The sequence below is a fragment of the Streptopelia decaocto genome, assembly GCF_964273445.1.
Source record: "Streptopelia decaocto genome assembly, contig: HAP1_SCAFFOLD_122, whole genome shotgun sequence".
Classification (NCBI taxonomy): Eukaryota; Metazoa; Chordata; class Aves; order Columbiformes; family Columbidae; genus Streptopelia; species Streptopelia decaocto.
In genome coordinates, this window is record NW_028114977.1 from 12365 (window position 1) to 34371 (window position 22007).

Consider the following 22007-nt stretch of genomic DNA (forward strand, 5'->3'; position numbering starts at 1 on the left):
ATGCAAATCTCGGGCATGCCTATAGATCCTGAAATGGCAACAAAAGGAACGGGGTATAAATTAATGATTTTAAAAGATAACACCAAACTGGACCTAGCCGCTGCTAGGCAAGTGCTAGCTAACTTGGAAGCTAAAGCACGAATCAATAGGATAAAAAGAAAAAGGGGGAATTGTGAGAAATGCAGTTGTGATTTGTGCTAAGATGTTTAATGTTTACAGATATAACCAAATGAGGCACGGGCTCTGAACCTGGAAAAGGGAAAAGGTGGTTAAGTTCTATGTAAAAAGTTATGAAACTTGCTTATGAAGTTATATTGACAGAGGGAACTAACATTTTAAGGGTTAACTAAACATATAGTGGGTGCCTACTAACAAACTAACATTTTAAGGCTTAGCCACACAATAAACGCTTAGTTTAGAGCTTCATGTAAATTTATGTTAAGAAAACAGAACCCCATTGAATGCCAAGATAAGAAGTTTTACTGCACCTAGCCGTAAACTTGAGGAGACAAGATAACGAAGATTTACAGCAAAAGGGGCACCAGTCTGGTTTCAATTGACTTGGCAGCTTGGGTCCCAGCCAATTCAACATAATGAGCCAAGGGTAAAAAGTTCACTGTGACGAAGCTGAAGGAGCCTTCATCCAAAGACCCCAAAGACCCCTCCTCAAAATCACCAAGTGACACTGTGCAGGCGCAACAGAGGAGGGTCAGGGTGGAGACTATGGAAATGGTTATCTGAGACTCATTTTAATAAGAAGCGGGGAAAGGTTATGAATATGTATAGGCATTCCTGGGGTCATTATGAATATGTAATACCTTACTGTATTTAAGCACACTTCTTATTGTTTAAAGGTGTGCGTGTTGGGCGGAGCGAATCCCCCACGCACCCAGCACTGTTTTGCTTATGCTCTAATGAACACATGTTTAAGGAATACAAGGAATTGGATTAAACGTTGTTTATCCATAGAAAAAGTGTAAGTTATTTATTTCACATTCAAACTGCAATAAATACATTTATATTCAAACTGCAATAAACATGTTTTCACATCTGAAACAAGGGATGGGAAACCAGAGAGAATTTCCAGAGCCTTTCCCTAGCATTTTACTCAGATCAGATAACTTTTGGTTAAAACATCACAGTCCTCCCGTATTGCCCTGCAAAGTGGATCCTGGTCAACATGGACATTTTTTGAAGATCTATCAGTGGATCCCACAGGAGAAGCTCCAGTAGATCCAGTTTCAAGTTCAGCAGTGGCTGGGGAGAAAAGAGACAAGATTGCTGGTGTTACTTTTCCAATAGACACAGCCAAATAAATCACTGTAAAAACATTAGGGGTAACTGAAGAAACTACAGTCCAGAAAGAGGTTTGAAAACTTCCAAGGGAACGTAACAATGAAAGGGCCAGGCACAAAGGAAGAAATACTTTTTGTTAGTTTTTTCCCCTCATGTGCTTATCAGTCAGCAGTATTTCTAAAGCTGGTGAAAGCAATTCCAGAGGTTCCACGCTGAACATCTTCAGGGAATGCACCTGATTACACCAGTGCTGAATTCAGCCCCCTGCAGGCCTCTTGAGCCTCAAGTGTCTGTTTTCCTTAAATGTTCAAACCAGTAATTTACTGGAACGCTACTCCTAAAAACCAGCTTCTGCATTCACTGTGACAAACTGGAAAGAATCTGGCTGTGAAAACACCAACGCTTGTCCAGTGCAGCCAGGTCAGGACAAGTCTCCCAGCCTGGCACCTTCTCTGAGGGGCATTTCTGTAACTCACCCTGGCAAAACCCTCTTTCCTCCATGAAAACACATAATCCATGAAAGCAAAGACACCTTTGCCATCTTTCTCCAGCCACATTTTTTAGACAAGGTGCCCAAACCAAGCACACTCTATGACTCCTGTCAGACGCACAACTACGTTCAAAACGCACGCGGACACGATGCAATGACTTTGTGTCCATTCAGACACATGGAAAGAGCTCTGAGGCCACAGCTGAACACTCTCTGTGTGATTCAGAGCACACAGAAACAGAAGGAAATGTTCTCAGGGCCTACTTGCTTTCAAATAGCACCAGTCACTGCAAAGTGGTGACTCTGGGGGACCACTTATCATGAAGAGGTGAAATTCCTCTTTGGACACCTGGCCTCATATTATAGAGCATGTATTTTATGCTATGCATTACAAGTATTGAAACTTGTGTGTGCCTAAACACTACGGAATTAACTTTTCCTAAAGAAAGGGTATATTTTGTCACTGATTATATTCTTCAAAAAAGACTGCAAGACATAAGCTACAAATAGAAGCAATGAATAGTAGACAGCAAACATTAAGAACTAACAGCAGGGAACGTGTATGGTGTGGTTTAGAGCTGAATGCAGTTGAGGTGCAGGGAAGAAGTAGTGATGGCTGAAGTTATACAAATCTTATCCCGGGGCTGTTTTTATGTTTGATGTTTGTGCTTGAAGATTAACGCTCGTGAAAGGTGATTTTAGCTTAAGCTGAGTGGATCTGTGTGGGGCAAATGAGTTAGTTGTCTTTGTGCCTTTTTTTCAGGCAACCGCATAACTTCCTGCACAATATTCTGGTGAGCAGGAAGGTCTCACATTCAAGTCTAAACTGGAAAGCTAGGAGAAAAAAAGTAAGAAAATCTGTGCTTAGAACAGGAACTTCACAGCTTCCAAGCCATTCTTTTCAAGAGTTAGGAACAGTCATCTTTTTCCTTAAAAACATGCCTGACATAATGACACATTACCCTGTTCAATTTCTTTAGTGATTCTTTCATCCAGTTCCTGCCATACCTAGAATTATACAGAAAATATATAGTTAATATTTTAACAGCTACATTTTTGTAACACTAGAGCTCTAGAATATTCTTAAAACCCAAACATAACATGAAAAAGCCTTAAAAGATCCTAACAAATAGAGACGTCTTGGTTTGGGGTCTGATTTTTTAATGAAGAGAAACTCTTGGTCAGCCAGGTTGTAACATTCCCATTACTGAGCAACATTAACTAGCACAAAACAATCTGTAGCTCACCTGCTGGATTATAACTGGGCATTTAAAAAATATACAGGAAGAAAGCACAGGGGAATTATTACAATGAAGGTCTGGCTAAAGTCTGTCATCAAACACATGAGCAGAGTGTCAGCTAAATGTCTCCACTGTTCTCCTTCCCCCCAGTCCCTGGAAAAGGCACCATCTCTGACTATCCCAAGCCTCCTGAGCGGGCACTTCTCACCTCACTGCACCTCTCTTCAGGCAGTAACATCCCGGGTTCCCCTGCAGCAGTCACCTTCTCAATAATTGTTCTTCATACACCGGTGTTGACTGACTACTTACCCACATGGGTTACCTGAGCACAGAGTAGGCTGGATCGTCTGAGACTCCATAAGATGATACTCGGAGCCTAGGAACTCAATTTCAGCACAGTCCTGGTACTTCAGACACAACCGCTGTTACTACCAAGAACTTTTTGAATATCAGAGCTGGCAAGAAGGGTAAACCAGACTACTCCTATGGTTTAAAGAAGTTCCATTATAACAGATGAAATCCACACACTGTCATCTTGACTACAAATGGATTCTAGCTTTAGGCTAAAAGGCAGAATAACCTTGCTTACAGATACTCTCGAGCAGCAGTTGAGAACAGTATTTCAAAATGCTTACCTTAGCCACATAGGCTTCAACCCTGTTTCTTGATGATAATGTGCTCCCAGCTAGGCTTAGGAAGCTTTCTCCTAGACTCAGCCTTCCGTTAAGTGCCAAATTGTTGCCAAGATGTTCCCATTCGGTTGAATACAGAATTGGACTTGCAGCCACACCTCCACTGACGATGCTGCTTCCGATGACTGATTTGTTTCGATGGCGTTCCTGAAGGAGATGCGCGTTGGCTTCTGCGAGTTTCTCATTAGCTCTGAAACATTCAGAAGCATACAAAGAATGACCTGTGGGAGTAACCCTTCCACAAAGTTAACCTCCAGGTCTTTGACTATTATTTGACTTCTGAAAGTAGAAGGGATTAAGACCGTCCAAAACAAGAATATAATTTGATCCGAGGTTTTTTGGAGAACCTATTTCTAAGAAGTCACATTACCTAGAAGGACCAGCAAGTTACCAACACTTTGGACTTGTCAGCATTAGGGCTTCAAAGCAACCTGTGAATGCCGTGTGTTTACAGCGCTTCTTCAGAAAAGGCATGTCATGTGCCTAAGAACTCTGGGCTCTCTCTCTGAGCTCAAACCTCAGACATGGTGCTAAAATGGAATCCAGAAAAGATTTATTTTGCTTTTGCTTCACAGAATCAAATTCTGCTGCCTGAAGAGCCTGTCATTCAAGCATCAAGTTTATCTTTTCTGACATACACAGAATAAGAGGAGGAGATTATTAGAGATTAGCAAAAAGGCTGCCTGTTAAAGCACAAACAACTTAAAAAATCCCCTAGTAATGCCATGATCAGTGGTGTTATTGCTGGAACACTAAAGAGAAATTGAGACAGTTCTAATAAAGGGGAAGGGTCTTAAGGTACTTTCCTCACAATACACCATCTTATGTGTACATATCTAATACTAACCAGATATAGAAAAAGGATTTTAGGAGGAAAATGTATGAGGAAAAAGTATCTTACTACCACTCCAAAAAAGCGTGGACTTACCTTTCCAGTTTATTTGCCAGGCATCTTCTAATTTTTACCTCCTCCAGATACAGCTCTTTGTACCTTTTCACTTCCGCCTGCGTGAAATCTTTTTCAAATATATTGTCTTGTTGAATATTTTGTATCTTGTCCAATTCAAATTCAAGTTCTCTAATCCTGTGTTTCAGTTGTTTTTGCAGGGAAGCGTGATGACTGGCTCTGATCTGTTCTAATCTGTCCTGGGAGGCTGCCTGCGTCTGAAGGAGATAATGCACTTTGAACCACCGCAAAGAAAACAGAAGAGTCCCCACCAGTCAGTTTCTTGTACGAAATTTTGAGGGCCCACCTTTACTCAGTGAGGCAACTGTGCCTCCTCACTACCATCAGCAATCAAGGCAGAACTCTGGAACTACCACGTTACATTGCTTTTTTCATTCCAAAAGAAACCCCTTCTTAGAACCATTACTTATCAAAGCTACTAATCAAAAGAACACTGTCTCTGTAGGACAGGGCATATAGAAAAGGATTCCTCCAAGAAATTATGAGGATCCCTCACCTCCACCCCCTGTACAACTTCAGTGACTTCTTTTCTGAGCGCCTTCCCCTGGACAATGACAAAGCAGGACCTGTATGTCTGGCCATGACAACTCTAAGTGTCAATAGTGAGTTCAAGGATGAACAGTAAGAACAAGGCCAGACAGTGATACCGCCCAAGAACTGCAAAACAGAAAGCCACCCTGGGCAAGCTTTGCATTCAGCGCCCTGCAGGCACGTTACTCACACGTGAAAGCACCATTGCCCAGCCGTATTTCCTGTCTTTGCTGAAGGACAGTAGAAGTACAGCACTAACACACAGAATCAGGAACCAAAAATAACATACTACAAAATTATCACCACAAGAGAAGGATATAATTGAGACTACAGGCACATACAAGAAATTCACTTACCTGCAAAAATAGATTGACTTCTTGTAGTTTTTGTCTTATTTCTTGTTCGGCTCGTTCTTCCACTTCTTTTTTATATTGTTCTATAAGGTTGTGATCCACCATGCTAGTCTCCAAACGATGTTTCAGGTTAGCCACCTCTTCTATCAGCTGCCATTTGCTTGTCTCCAGTTTTTGATGGTTCTCATGCATGGTGGACAACTCTTCTCGCAAATCCTGATTCTCAGCTTCCAGCTGCTTGCATTTTTCAGACTCTGCCTCCAACTGCTGGGAAAGTTTTGCAACCTGTAGACAGCAAAAAAAGAAAAAAAAAGAAAAAAAGATAAAAAAAACCAAACCAAACCAAAACAAAACCAAAGAAAACCAACCAACCAAAATCAGAAAAACCAAACAGGTCAATACATTTGAGTGGAATAGAACTTGCTGATTCCGTTCAAGTATAAAGAATGCAAATAGACATGAAGCTTTTAGTGGCATTCTCTAAGAAAAAAAAAAAAAGTCTACTGATACACAGAAGGTCATGAAAACCTTAGCACAAAGGCTTAGATTAAAAAATCCTCAGGGTGTACAACTTTCTCAAGTGTCCTTACAGAGTAGGTGAAACACTGGGTCTCATGACAGAAGCTGACATGGTCTCATGGGCAACCTCTGACAAAACTGCCAAGAAAAGATTGGCCTCCTAAGTTCAGTCTCCTCTCAGTTTTCAACCACAGATCTCCCTGCTGCCCACAACATTCATTCTGTCCATCATCTGCCATGGTTTAACTCCAGTAGGCAGCTAAGAAGCACACAGCCACTTGCTCATTCCCCACTCGTGGCATGGGAGAAATAATTCATCAGGCAAATCATGCTGATGAACACAACTATCTTGCACACCACAACACAGATACAAAACACAGCAGCAGGGGAATGAAGAAATTCACAGCCTTTTCCCTTTTGCCTTGCCCTAAAACCAGAAGGGTATTTGTCAGCTGCACTGTGCCTACACAGCCCACCTGATATCACAGAGTGGCTGCAGCTGGAGGGGACCTCTGGAGATCATCCAGTCCAAGCCACCTGCTAAAGCAGGTACACCTAGAGTAGATCACACAGGAATGTGTCTTGCTTTCATCAATTAGCTGCACACAAAAAATTCAAAGACTAAACCAGTCATTCATCAAAGCCAGTCAGGTACCTGCTGATGGTGGTGGTCCTCTGCAGCTGCCTGTGTTGTCCGTAAGCTAGTTATTAACTCTTCCAGGCGGTTATGAATCTACGGAAGCATTGTAAAAAGATGACACACCATGACTTTCCAGGCTGAAGTTTACACCTCATTACCAAAAATGAATATTACATATACCTCTTCACACCTTTATTCCTATAGCATTTACAACCAGCACCAACGATCAAAACAGCCTTAGTTTGATGCCGCTGTAAAATTGTTAGCAATCATCACCTCTGCCTTTTGCTTTATGGAAAGAGAACATCATGTGGGATATGATGAATCTTCAATGAAAACAAGTATTAAGCTTTTCCCACCCACAGTACGTTTGAAAATCATGCCCTGTTAATCAAAGGGGAAGGACCAGCACTGTGACTCCCTTCCCTCCTTTGACAGTATCAGTACAAAGGTCAACTTTCACACCTAGTTATTTTCAAAATCTCTTCAGCACTAACAGCTGGAGTCATAGCAAGAAGCCGAGTTCACTGGTTACAATACAAAAATCATTTGCTTCATAAAGGTCACTGATGAAAGCACCTTATCTGAGCTAAAATTAACCACTGCATAGAGGCACTGGGAAATGCCAAGGCTCACACTGAGTTCTGCAAATGATACCACAGGCATTCCTCTTCACTGCTTCATGGAAACACATACCAAGTGGCCAAAGGAAAAGAAATCCAGCACAGCAGATGTCCTGGAGTATAATTTTTTGTCCCAGTCTGATGATGCCAGTCAGGCCCCTGGCACAAAGTGCTTGGCAGCAATATCCCCTGTGGGATTTCTGTGAGTTAACTTGATGAATACCTTTAATAATACACATTGCCACAAGTGCCTGGAGCAGCATCTGATGTCACAACAGGTCTAATGCAGACAATAGTGACACCAGCATATTTGTGCCAAATCCTTACCTCTCAGAGGTAAGAAGCCTGTATTCGGAAGAACACAGGGACTGAACTCCCCTAGGCTCTCCAGGAAAACCTCATCCTAAAAGTTCCCCACAGAAAGAGTTAACTAGGCTTGGGAGCTCACAAAAAGGGAAGTTTGTGACCAGCTTACTGATGCAGACGTTTGCTGGTCTCGCTGAAGGGCTTCGATCTTATTGCCCTGCTGCTGGAGTGTGGCTTCCAACTTGGCATTTTCCATTTCGAGGCTTAAAAAGAAATAAAGGTTGGTTATGGAAATCCAGAGCACCACTTGTGAAAGAGCAGCGTGAAATAACATGATCGAAACCAAAAGCATCCTTGAAAATAGCGTATGAACTTGTTGTGATGCAACAAGACTGTCCTGTAGTTTTCACAAAGTCCGAGAAAGCAAGAGACATCTGGCTTCACTGAGTTATTCTCTTACCGTTGCACACGTTCTTCCAGCTGTTTTACGGTTATATTAGCCTCAGAAGATGCCAAGAGGAAGCCCTCGACTTCTTTTGCTTTATTTTCCAAGGCAATCTTCCACAACTGCAAAATCACAGCAAGAATCCACAGTAGTCAGGTGAGCTTGTATGGAGAGGAGTCAACTACTGCTGAAGAATACAAGTACTGCGTGTGTGTATGCACACCCTCTCCTCCAAGAACCATCATCATTTCAAGTACATTCAAACCTTGGCTTCTACTGGCAAATGACCACAAACTGTCTTACTGCAGCATCTTCAAACTGGCCTCTCCCATCCCTGCACTGATTTCTTACAGCACATTTCTAAGCACCAACACTGCTCTTCCAAGCCTTTCAGTGACTTGTAACACTCTTTTTATTGTACCTGCTTGTTTGCTCCTCCACTAAAAGTATGAATTGAAAAGTTCATCCGTCTCCTAAAGTGACTTCACAACTCCCGCATAATAGATTAACATGACTTCTGATTAGATCAGGCCTCTATACTTCAGTGGTCGTAAGAACACTGCCAAAGGTGGCCCCTGCCTCAGAAAGTAGCTTACAGTGCATTTGCAAGAAGGCTGCTCAAGGATGGCAAATTAGAGCAGGGCCAAAGAAGGGAGAGAATAAGAGATAAAAAAATAAAGAAAAGCAAACAAACCCCCCAAACAAAACAAAAGCAACCAACCACCACCAACAACAAAACCCCCAAACCAAACCCAAACAAATTATATGCAGAATAAGCTACAAGAGCATTCAGAATTGACAGCATCTGGTGGCAGGGGAGGTAAAAAAAAGCAGAGACAGCATAGAGAAGCCCAAATGCAGCAGTCCAGGATTCCTAGTGTTCATCAGAAACCAGACAACCTGCTTGGCCAAACCAAACACAATAACCTATGGACACATCAGTTTATTTTGCAAAGCAACTTAGGAAACAGAAACCTTTTTCCAAGTAAGGACAGAGCATTCCCATGTCAAAGACTTGGACAGTAACCTCATTAAGCCTCTGACATAGATTGCTTTCTAAGAGCATCAGCAAGTTCCTGCTGCAGCCGTCTGATCATGCCCTAGTGAAACAGGTAAATGAGCATGAAGAAGGTTACAAGAACCTGAAATATGCCTTCACTTATTTGATTATACAATTAGACCTGCCTTCAGATTGAACTCAAAGGTAGGAACTCTTGCCTGCCACCAGCAGGCATCTGCACAGATGGTGACCTCTCTTCATCCTACTCAGCTGAGCACCTCCAAACTATCAGCAGCTGTTCATGAGGACTTGTGTTTCCTAATACATACAAAAGGCTCAAGTACTAATCTTCTTGGAACAATACACCAGCACATGCTGCAATAATGTATTTTTTTTTCTAACAAAAGGCAACGAAATCTGTTGCAATACAAGAGCGATAGTTCGACTGCAGATATTACTCTGATGACCAAAGGCAGGACTTTGTATTAGATTGTCCTTTGTTCTGTTTGTCCATTACACAAATATAGTGCTAGAGTTCGGCTAGGTTACGGTTCGACTCGATGATCCTGAGGGTCTCTTCCAACTGAAATGATTCTTTGATTCTATAATTAAATGAATACATCTAGCTGAAAGCTCTTTTGAGATACACTTTAAGTACATGTTCAAGCACATCCTTTTGCAGTCTTCTTACTGAGTTTATTTAAAAATAACAACTGCCTTTATACTGGCAGATTAGATTTACAAAAGTCTGGATGCACTCTCCCATTACCTACAGCTCCCCTACCTCCCTTCCTACCCCCTATATCTCCCTGCCTTTATTCTTTTCCACCACTTTTCTCAACAAAAAACATCTGCATGCAGAAATGGGAGCAACACATGGGTCCTGCATGTTTAAGGGACATAATTTTATGCTAGTGCTCTGCATAGGAGCATGTTTCATATTCATGTACTGTGTGAATTTGCAGAAAGACAGTTTAACGGATGTCCTAATGAGTCTTCTGTCCAGTTAATTAGTCTTTCACAGAGTCACAAAGAAAGAACACATTTAAATATGGCCACACATCATAAAACAGAGAATAGGAAGCTTAGGTCAGTGTCTGAAATGAACTTCTTGAGGACCAGGCAGGACCCTTAGAACCCCCAAAAACATCCATAAATTAATACTGGCCACTACTAATACTCTTCAATTTCGATAGCAACTTATGGAAAAGCAATTTTTTTTTTTTTTTGATGTAGGAGCTTAATATAAATTCATCCCCCACCGCTTCACTTGTCTGCATCTTCATTTCACAACCCTTGCATTTTGGCTTGTTCTTCCCTTTATACCACTCTTACTTGTGTCATCAGTGTGATACATAGATAAAACCCATTAAATAATTAAAATCATTCCAGAGGGCAAAAATGGACTAAAGAAAAGGTGAAAAAAGTTCTAGAGAAGAATCACCTTTCTTGATCAAAGCTTAGACCTAGATACCTGTGTTCTGTTCACTGCTCAGATCTGAGCAGTAACATCCTGTTCGCCAAAACCTTCCATAATTCCAAGAGAAACAAGGCAAACCAGAATAAAACAGCATTATTTGAGCCCATGCACATAACTTATACCTGATACATTTTAGAAACATAAAAGAATTTCAAGAACTGACAAACTTTAAATTGTTCTTTGTAAGCGTATACTTTACCTCTCTTTCTACTTTGTCAGTCTCATATTTAAAGACTTGTTCTCTTAAATCGGTACACTTGGCATTTAATTCCTTGTTTCTCTCTTCCACTAGATAAACTGGCTTTTCTGTATACAGCTATATACTATTACACATCATTACAAATGCATGAATGATGCATTTCCCTCATTCACAGTCCATAGATTTGGCTCAAATATTACAAAGCTGCATACTAGCAGTAATTTGTGCATCTGGTTGATCACTACATAAACACTGTTCCCATCTAAGTGACTGAAGGCTGACACAAGCTATTTATCAAGACATTAATTTTACATTACCTTGTTCTTTTCACTCCCTAGTTTTGCTGCAGGTCTGGAAAACAGAAACATATTTCAGTACTGGAATATTTATATTGCATTATGAACAATATCTAAGGTTGCTCTGCAACTTAACGTCAGTAGTGAATTAAAGTAAAAATTAGTATGAGAATTTTGTTAGATGGAGTTGAAGACTGAAAAAAATTTGTGTAGCATTATGTCTATTGGAAAGGTATTTTTGCCAGGAGGTATTAAGCAAATAGCTGAAATTACTATTCTCTGCACTTCACCCAAGGTGACAGGAATCTTACAGCTATAGATATATATAGAGAGAGATGCAGATACAGAGTTATGTGCATTTGCTATTTAAATCTAGAGGTTCAGCTCTTTTCAGTATTGAGAATCCTTCTCTTACAGGTCAAAGCAACCTAATGTTGGATTCTCTGGTGTACTGGGTCTGGCTGGGATGGAGTTAATTTTCTTCATAGCAGCTCGCACATTGCTGCGTGTTAGATTTCTGACCAGGGCAGTGTTGATAACACACCAATGCTTGAGCTGTTGCTGGACAGTGCTTGGACAGCATCAGCACCTACTGTTTCTCACTTTGTCTCCCGCAACAGTAACTTTGGGGCAAGCAAGAAGTCGGGAGGGGATAGAGCTGGAAAAAAAAATAATTCAAAAGGCAGAAAGAACTAAGATGCCTGCAGTGGAAGAGTAATTTTAGTCTCTCCTCTCTCTGTTGGAAAAGATAAAATATATATATTTATGCACACACACACACTCACACTCAGGTAATTATTCAGAATTTGTGCACGTTTGACCTTATCATTAACTTGGCTGGTATGCTCAAAGCACTCCAAGCTAAAAACAAGTAGTTTTGAATACAAAGGGCATCAGGTAGTATTGTCATATGAAAGAATAAGAATCATTGTGCACTCTGGTTTACAAAACTTCCCGTTAGCTTTTAGGTCAACCTTTATCATGAAAAAGTTTTATTTACAATATTCCTTCTATTCAGTACCTTCTTCCATCTTGAGATGTTTCACTGAAAGTGCTGTCATCCAGTACTTGAAAATGATTCCCAGTAGAAGAACTCATCTGCTGATCAGCCTTCTTCTTTGAAGCCTGTCTTTTATTTTTCTTTGAAACTTTGGCATTTGGGGAAAGTTTACTACAAAAGAAAGGGAAAGAAAGAAAGGGATAGAAAGAAAGGGATAGAAAGAAAGGGATAGAAAGAAAGGGATAGAAAGAAAGGGATAGAAAGAAAGGGATAGAAAGAAAGGGATAGAAAGAAAGGGATAGAAAGAAAGGGATAGAAAGAAAGGGATAGAAAGAAAGGGATAGAAAGAAAGGGATAGAAAGAAAGGGATAGAAAGAAAGGGATAGAAAGAAAGGGATAGAAAGAAAGGGATAGAAAGAAAGGGATAGAAAGAAAGGGATAGAAAGAAAGGGATAGAAAGAAAGGGATAGAAAGAAAGGGATAGAAAGAAAGGGATAGAAAGAAAGGGATAGAAAGAAAGGGATAGAAAGAAAGGGATAGAAAGAAAGGGATAGAAAGAAAGGGATAGAAAGAAAGGGATAGAAAGAAAGGGATAGAAAGAAAGGGATAGAAAGAAAGGGATAGAAAGAAAGGGATAGAAAGAAAGGGATAGAAAGAAAGGGATAGAAAGAAAGGGATAGAAAGAAAGGGATAGAAAGAAAGGGATAGAAAGAAAGGGATAGAAAGAAAGGGATAGAAAGAAAGGGATAGAAAGAAAGGGATAGAAAGAAAGGGATAGAAAGAAAGGGATAGAAAGAAAGGGATAGAAAGAAAGGGATAGAAAGAAAGGGATAGAAAGAAAGGGATAGAAAGAAAGGGATAGAAAGAAAGGGATAGAAAGAAAGGGATAGAAAGAAAGGGATAGAAAGAAAGGGATAGAAAGAAAGGGATAGAAAGGGAGATCATCAGCTGAGTAGCTTTACTTAAAAAAGCCCTGTGTAACAGATGTACTTAAGATGCTGCCCAGAAACAACGGAGATGAAGAATACCTATGACAAAATACAGAGTTGACTCCAAAGACCCTGGAAGACACTCAAGTATTTTAATAATGTTCCCCTAGGAATGAGCAAGAAATGTGGAATCTGAGCTAGATTCAGCTAAGCTGAAACATATTTCATATCCCCATTAGAGGAAGTACCTAGAGCAGAGATGCCTTTGAAGGACAGACAGGAAAAAAACTCCTGCTTAGGGTTGCGTAAAATTATCTGTGCCTTCGTCAAACTTTTGAGCTTGGTTTGGTAATATCTTTTCCCTTTTCCTGACAAAGAACATCTGGACTTTATGAAAACACCAACTGCATGAAGATCACTCAAAATAATCTAGAAAAGGGAGAACGCGAAGTAAACTGTAAGTTCCTATTTCCTGGTTGGCCATTTCCTACAAAAATAAGTAGGGAGTTTTTCAGTCTTCAGCTCTGGTTTTGAAGGCGCATTTTGCCTCGGTATTGACAAGGAAATCTGCAGGAATTTGTCTGTTTGTTTTTTTTTTTTTTTTGAGCACGCAATAAATCAATACCCTTGAACCTCCATTATGAGCTTAGGGCTTTTAATTTTCTTTTGTTTTTTCTTAAATTTTTGAGAAGCAGTGGACTACTCGGCATGGCTTTCGGCATTGAGGAAACTACTTCAACTACTACAATATTTGAAAACCTAAAAGATACTTAGAGTAGTACTACAAATAAAAATTAGACATTATTTCCTTAGTTTACCCTTTCATTGGCATCTTGATGCATCTCGACCTCTCCTCAGATGAAAAATTCTTTTTGTCTTTGACTTCTGCAGTGTTTCCAGTCTCAATTTTTGAAGAGTCCTTCTTCCTTAGAGTAACCTTTTGTTTCATTGGCTGATCAGTAATGTTGCCTGGTGGTGGATTTAATTTATCAAGATCTTCCTGGTTTGCCATCACCTCAGTTTTGAAACATCTTTGTTTGCTTTTTTCCTTCTCAACCTACAAAAAGAAAGTTAAACTGCGTGTATTTCTCAGTATTTCTAGAAGAAACACCATACTCAAGACTGAATAATTCAGTGTTTACCTCCGAAATCACATAAAAGAAAAAAAAATAAAATTCATACGGAGAAGCACTTTCACAAAATTACACTACAAAGTGTGTTAAGCCATTGAAAGTACTTTGAATTCACTCATGATAAAAGAGATAACAAAAACACAGCCCTTAGAAAGAAAACAACAGTGTTTTTTAAAACACGAACAACAAAAAGTGAAAGCATTACTGATGGACAAAGAGCTAGAAGGACTGCACAATGTTAGCTGTAAAAACACAACAACAAAAATCACGTGGAAGTGTGCGGGGCTACTGTGTCCTTAATGAGGGTAAAAAGAAAACAGATCCCAAATGCACAGGCAGAAATGGTTTCACAGCAAACAGGAATTTTGGCCAAGGACAAGGAAGACACACCGTGCCGAAACCACAGCAAATCAATAGATCATTCAAGACCCTGTTCAGAAGCTATTTTCATTCTTTGATTCAGAATCAGAATTGACAGCACTGTGCGCATTTCTTTTTCTGGCAAAGAAGTGAGAATTATTGACACTGGAACTGAGTGCCACCTACTGTTGAACTGCAACAGTAACACAGACTGTTTTCCAAAAAAGGGGGAAAAGGACAACTCTCCACTTCTCTCTTTATTCATAACTAATGTATTTCCATTAAAACAAAACCCAATTTGCACAAAGCATCTTCCCTTAATGATGAATAGCTGAAGTGAACAGGACCATTGATATGGAGAAAGACTAAAGAATAAGGAGTAGCAGGTGAACTTCTACCTCTTTTTGCAGCTGTACCTTCTCTTTCTGCAAAGCCAGGAATACTATTTGCAGCACTCCTACCTTACTCTTAAATCTTTCCATATCTTGTTTTAGTTCTTCATCAAGATTCTTTTTCAGTGTGCCACACAACGGCTGAGCATTTGCAAGAAGACTTTCAATTTCTGTTTCTCCTCTTTTATTACTGTTGATAAGGCACTCCCTGGGAACATCACCATTAAATCCAGAGTCTTTTCCAAGTTTCCTTTCTCTTACAAAAAGTGCATTTTCATTACTTGTAGAAACACATTGCATTTTAGGAAGAATAGTAGAAACATCATCCAAAATACTTGTGTTTAAGTTACGTCTTGGGGAATATTCAGGTCTTCCCATTACATTCCTAATTACATTCCTACTACTTCCATTTTCATTCTCCTCCATTTCCATCGCAGGCCTTTTCTCTTCCTCTCCTTTGGCTAGAGGCACCGTTATCTTATCTGTATGGTTTGTGCTCTCGTCTTCATCTGTACTCCAGCTACCTTCCAGATTTGCATTTAAGTTATTTTGATCAGGAAGGACACCAAGACTTGGAATGACAATTTCCATTTTGGGTACTTTTCCACCTCGCTTAAGTTTAAGTTCTCCAAATTCACCTTTATTTTCTAACTTCCTATCTGATTCTGTTGCACGAGATGAAACAACACAAGAACTCTTCACTTCTGACATTTCTCCCGCAAGGGAAGTACTTTTCCGAGTTTCATTAATTTCACCAAACAGCTGCTTCAGCTCTGCTGTAATACTTTTAAAATTTGTTTTCAATTCCCTTTTCTCACTTTCAACTCACATTCTTTCGTATCTTTCTTCCCAGGGTTTTGGACTTAACTGCTTGTCAGCACTGTGCAATTCCTCATTTGCCACTAGGGCTTCCTGAGGTGGAATTTCTGCTTTGTCAGTCTGATTTTCCCATGCTGTTCTCTGTGTCAAGTTGATAGTTTCTAAAATATATTTACCCTTAAGCAAACAGGTACAGATAGAAAGATTACCAAGGAAAAGGAAGTTACAGTTAATCTAGGTAATTTCTGTTGCAAACTCAGCATTCAACAGAAATAATAGAAATAAGAAAGTTTGAAAGCAGTTTTTATAATAAAAAAATATTGAGTGACACTAAATTAAAGGTTCACTGAATCATCATTTTCTTAAAAATGCAAGGACCTACTGTAGTTTCTCTTGGACTAGATATGTTTAGATCTTGGATTAGATTCATTTAGACATTAAGGTTGCTTTTACCTTTTATCCTGCCTGCTTTCCGTATGCGGTAGCAGTTATCAAAATGCAATTCATTTTTTCACATTGTATTGCTTTATTACCATTTTTCATCACAACTGCCTACATTTTCTCACCCTCTTTCCTCCACCATTCTCCACTGTCTGACATTTTACAGTCCCCTGCCAGCTAAGCTAATACAGCCTGGATGAACATGACAAGCTTTCCACTGTCCAGCACATGGAGAACTGGCAGAGTTAGGACTAGATCTTCACCCAAGATTCAGAAATATTAAATTCCATTCCAAGCTCCAAAGAGAAGCATTAATTAGGGAAACCTGTCCATTCCTTCCCTCATCCCCCAAAAAATCAGGAACCCAAGCTTGTATGGAAACCGTACCATGCTGTCGCAGGTCCACCCCAGCCCATCTCCCTGACCCCACGCTCTGTTCCTCAATAGCTCTGACTACTCCAGTCATCTGTCACCCTCCTCCCAACATCCTCACTCCCCATGTGTCTCCTTAGCTCCTGGTGCCTTCGCAACAGGGCCTGCAGCCTTGGGGTCCCCATGGGCTAAGACCATCCAACTCCTCGCTCTCTCTTCTCATTAGCCAGGCCCTTTTCCCCCTCTACACAAATTCCTCCTTCAGAAAAGGGCAGGAGCACCTCAACCAGCCACCACCTGTCTCAGCCTCTCCATTCCCAAGCTCATTGCCCAACTACTACCAGCTTATAGTAGGCTTCAGTTCTCTGCTCTGCCTGTTAAAATTAAGCATGTCCCTCTTTCATGGTGCTTGGGTGTGGGGTGGAAATCATTTACTCCACTGTCCCTCGAGGTGGTACACAAGATTCCAGACCTCTCTATCCAGCCCTGTCCTGTACGCCCAACACGAACAGGATGCCTGCCTTATTCTAGAATGTCCTCTGAAAAAAAAACAAACCCACAACCTTTTCAAACACTTATTACCATGGTCAAACAAGCACGTATTTTGCAGAGGCAGAGAAAGGATCAGAAAGGTCACCATATTTCAAGTGGTTTTGCTTGATCTTTCTCTCACAAAGAGGAAGAGCAGGCATGTTTAACCAAGCAGATAACCATATAATAGACTAATCTCCCTCTTCACTTGAATGTGCATTTTGTATAGGGAAAAAATGCATGACTGCACTGTTTGTCAGCACTGCACAAAAGGAAGAATACCGGTCAAAATATAAGCAAACCAGCTGGAAACAAGTCAGTATAACAGCAAGCATCCAACATAATGACAAAGGTTTTACCCCACCCTTAGAAGATTGTATCCAAATTTACTTCAGACTGTAAGACAACTTTCATCTACAGGCCTCTCTCTTCAGCATTATTTACTGACTGGTAAGGTTTGTTTTTTTACCTTGGTCTATAACACAATCAACCAGTTCAGACTCTAATTCAAAATATTTTGTTTTACATACGGGCATCTCATCATTTTCAAAGGCATCCTTGAGGTCTTCTTTTTCAGCTGCTGATGACATACGACAGGTAGATCCCGAGTGCTCACCTACAGCGAAAAATAGAAGCACTTTTATAACAAGCATGAGTTAAGATTAGTTATTTACACCAAGAGTACATCTTGAATCATCACATTTGTGAGAAAAATCTTAATGCAAAATAACACATCCCCTCAAATCTGGGAGCTCCTAGAGATAAAACTATCGTCATACAGATTCAAGATGCATCTGTGTGAATGCCTTTATTCCAGGGCATTTTAGTTTTTAATGCATAAAGGAAATGTGCCAAAGAAATCGATATACATGGTCACAAATAACAAAATTCCTGTTTCTTAAAGGTGCGTGATATCCCTCTCTCTTTCTCTCTGACACACTGTGTGCTGTGCAGCAACTGGCTACATTCCACCAGCAATTTTAACCTCCCTGTGTGTTGTGCACAGAAAATCACACGCAACGAAATCACAGCCTGAAATCAGTAAGGCCCCAGCTTTTCTCCACGCATGAAACAAATCTGTCTCTAGATGTGGATCTGGAACGAGTATTTCAGTCAAACTGCTGCCTCATCTCTTGCAGAAGAAACAAGTGAGGCACAATCAAAGACAGGCCTGTGAAATGTCGAGAAACATTTCACTTGTACTGTTGAAAACAGGATTCACCTTTCCTCTCCCAGAATCTCTAAGGAATATTGGACAAGTCACAAACACCTCAGAAGCAGTCACTCAGTCTGAGCTCCCCATTATGGGGTGTCTGCCTTGAATCTCTGTTACATCTGAGAATTGGACTCCAAACAGTCCCAGATACAATTTAGAAGCAGCAACTCGTTGCCACTGGTTTTGTGGAAGGCACACAACACTCTGAAGTCTCAAGTACTCAGAAAGAAACAAGTCCCAGCAGCTTTAGTGTGGCACCTAAAAACAGAGATGGAGGCTTTTCACCTTGAGCACTCTGCACCTCCTTTCCCGCTCCACAATTCTATGGGTTCTATACAACAGCCTTTCTATAAACAAAGCTTCACTGCTAAAGAGGTACACAGTATTCTTCCTACAGTGAAAGTGATCAAGACAGGGAGAAAATAGGTATTGTCATAATAATACAAAAGGATCCAGTATTAATAACTCACAGGGCCAAACTCACTTCTGGCATTTTCTGTTTAAGTGATTCGTTTTGGAAGTTTCATTTCTTGAAAGGGATTACATTAGATAGAAACTTAGAGTCACAACTCATATGTCTGAATTGGGAACCTAAGCTCCTCAGTCAGTCATATAGGTTTCCAGAGGTCAATCCTAACCTCAGGTTACACAGTGTGAAATAAAAATCTTCTCCTCCCACCTCAGTCACTGGTGGATGCAATTTCCTGGATTTTTTGTAAATGTATTTTTTGGGTATTTTAACATAAGGCATTTCCCAACACACATTAGTCATTACTGAGCTGATAGCACTTATGTCAGAGTTGTTATGATGATCTATTGATGAACTATTGATGACTATAATGTATTTCAGACAATCTATCAGGTATTAAAGATAATAACAATGATACTTGATTATCTAAGGATAATATTCCATAAGGAAAACAGACACTTTTACTCTGCAATCCCGAAAAACAAGAAAAAGTCAGATTTAGCCTTTCCTGATGCTTATAGATATCCCAGTACCAAGCTGTTTGCTGGTGCAGATGAAGGCTCCAACCAGCAGTACAAATAAAGGACAAAAGTGCAGGCAGCCAAGGACCATTTGTAGATGGCAGATAGGTACCGTAGGGAGTGTTATAAATTATCAATACCAGGACGCTTGGAATAAGTAAACACTTAGCTTCTATACAAATAACCTCTATAATCTGGAGGTCAACATCTTCATTTCCTCCAACAGTTATGCATAGTTTGTGGAGATGGGTCTTTGTCCCTCTTACTAGCATTGTAACATGGCTGGATAACTGGACCCAGCAAGTCCCTCCCTCACCGAGCACACAGCTTTTGGAGTGCTAATTGGGAGGGGTGGCCAGAAGCATTGGAACCCGATGAAATTCAAGAGGGGTATCTGCATCAACATCACAGTGATATGTAACATCCTTTCAGAAAACAAAACAAAAAGAACTCAAGAAAGCAGAATGGGGCACAGATTAGGCATAACTAGGCATCCAGTATGTTGATAATTTGCACATAAGCATCTTAAGTGGTAACAATATCTCCTAGAATGAGAAGAGTCTAGACACACCAGTGTGCTCCGAGTTTCTAGCACACCTGGAAGCCTCTCCAGCCAGATCACAGCTTTCTTCTGATGCGTTAGCATCCAGTAACGTTTAAGTGTTCAGGCAGGTCAGTCCTAAAACACATACACTTTCATCATCATGCAACAAGAACCTGAATCCAAAAAATTACAAACACGTCCAAAGAACACACAGAATGCAAACAAGACAACTTCCTTTACAAAGGGGCCAGCAAGCGCTATGATTACTGGTGTTAATTCAAAAAGTAAGCACTTCATTGCTATAGCATGCACCCACATCGGAACAGCATTGCTAAGACAGACACTCATAAAAGTTCACTTTAGTCTATAAATGCCTACAGACAAACATCTAGTCCCCCAGGAAGTTACCGTTGTTGCATTCCTCGGAGACAATCTTGGAGTATATTCCTTGTCTGTCTGCAGCTGGGAGAAACACACCGGACGATACTTCCCTCAGACCTTCACAATTCGACTCTATAATCTAAAACATATGCATGACAATTGGTACAAATGCATTTTCAACTCATTTCTACGCAAAAAGCCAACTTGCACAGCATGGTATCAAGTATATAAGAGGTACAAAAACCTTTTATAAGACCCCAGGAAAGGACACACCAAGATGTACTATACTGGAAAATCACAACAGTTGTGTGTGTTTTCAGGTCTTAGGCAAAAACCTTACAACTCATCTAAACTGTTCTGTCACACTGAGAAACTGGACAGCCAGAAAGGAAAACTAACATGGCAACTCAAGATGTGGGTTGCGAACCAATAGCTGCAGGTCTGTGGTGATCCAACTTCTGTACTGAACTAGTACCTGACATTCAAGTTTGTGCTTATGTTTCTTAGGCACGTATCCTGCATGGTGAGGGAATACATCGATACTCCCAGTCACAAGGCCAATTTGGATTGAATGAAGACTAGCAAGGCAGAGCTTACAAAAAGGGCTGGAGCACACCTACAAAAGCTAGAGGGGATCCAATCAGAAGCAGCTAACCATCTAGGTTATACCCTAAGGAAAATCGCTGACCAGGTCAGCAGAACAGGGCTGCATGGTGAAAAAGCAACAATCCTGCCAGGCCCTGGTTACAAACGTGGAGTAGAAGCAGTAGAAGAAACGAGCCTTATCAGCGTTAGGGCTCAAGGCAACAGCAAGCTCTCAAGTGCTTCTGGATCTTACCCCTCCCCTCCATGCACCCCTTCTGTGGGGACCCCTGAGTCTTCCACAGACAGTACCTCGGAATCCCAGGGAGAATCATTATCTTCCTCTGCTCCCTCGGCTGGCAGGGCACCTATAAATGAGGTAACAAGTGAGACACTGAGTGGTTTTAGTTCACTCTGCTTTTCCCCGTCGGTCAAGCCCTGCATCCAAAAGATGCGCAGTGCTTCTCTTGCTAAGGACAACCTAAGAAGTGAGTGTTTCTTCACGCCTGGTCACATCATGGTATTTCCTTTTCACTGCCACCTCCTCTTGCCTCCTTTCCAGCAGAAGATGGATATGCACAACAGCTGACACAGCTACAAGCAACACCCAGCCCAATTCAGGAAGACACTCCTGCATGCTGCAGTCCGGTGAGATACAGAGTTTAGGTCACCTGCTCTCCAGCCTACAGCTCCAGAATTTGGCACTTACTACTACTTTCCGCTGCACAGCAGCTAATGTAGAAACACTGTCCAAAACATCCTCACACTAAAATCATGAAGCAACAACGCGCGTTTTGTAGCGCCACCAAGAAAGCTCTTCCTGGACAGAGGGGTGTTACCCTGCACCTTCCCAGACGCTCAACACCTCAGCATTGCCACTGAAACACAGAGTATGGGCTCACAGCTCCAACACACGCCAAACACACAAAAGTTGTTTCTATCTTAGGGGATTAACATCCAAATCTCTTCTCTACCAGACAAACAAAAGGTTCAGTCTCAGTGGGTTCCTGGCCAGATGCGACTATCTTCATTTGGCTCTTTTAAGCTACTCCATTAGGTAAAACTGACTCAGGATTCACTCATGTGACTTCTAGTGCTCTCTCCAAGTAGCCTTTACCACTCCTCTCTCCTCTGAGATTTCCCTCCTCATCAATTGTCTTCCATAGTGATTTTGTGCAGATTACAGTGCAAAGCAGCTACTCTTCTATACAGAAAAGATAGGAACAACACTACCGATCC

At 40.8% G+C, this 22007-nt stretch overlaps 1 protein-coding gene across 1 annotated transcript in view; it reads right to left on the bottom strand.

Moving 5' to 3' along the window:
* Positions 1-586: 586 nt before the first annotated feature.
* LOC309452983 (uncharacterized protein) overlaps positions 587-22007 on the bottom strand; it is a 51955-nt gene continuing 30534 nt past the window's right edge. The window contains 11 exon segments of the mRNA XM_082077634.1: positions 587-1257; positions 2749-2794; positions 3663-3909; positions 4648-4883; positions 5574-5993; positions 11100-11133; positions 12100-12249; positions 13826-14064; positions 14899-15717; positions 15721-15888; positions 17586-17671. Of these exon segments, the coding sequence (XP_081933760.1) occupies positions 1109-1257; positions 2749-2794; positions 3663-3909; positions 4648-4883; positions 5574-5993; positions 11100-11133; positions 12100-12249; positions 13826-14064; positions 14899-15717; positions 15721-15888; positions 17586-17671 (2594 nt within the window). The 3' untranslated portion in view covers positions 587-1108.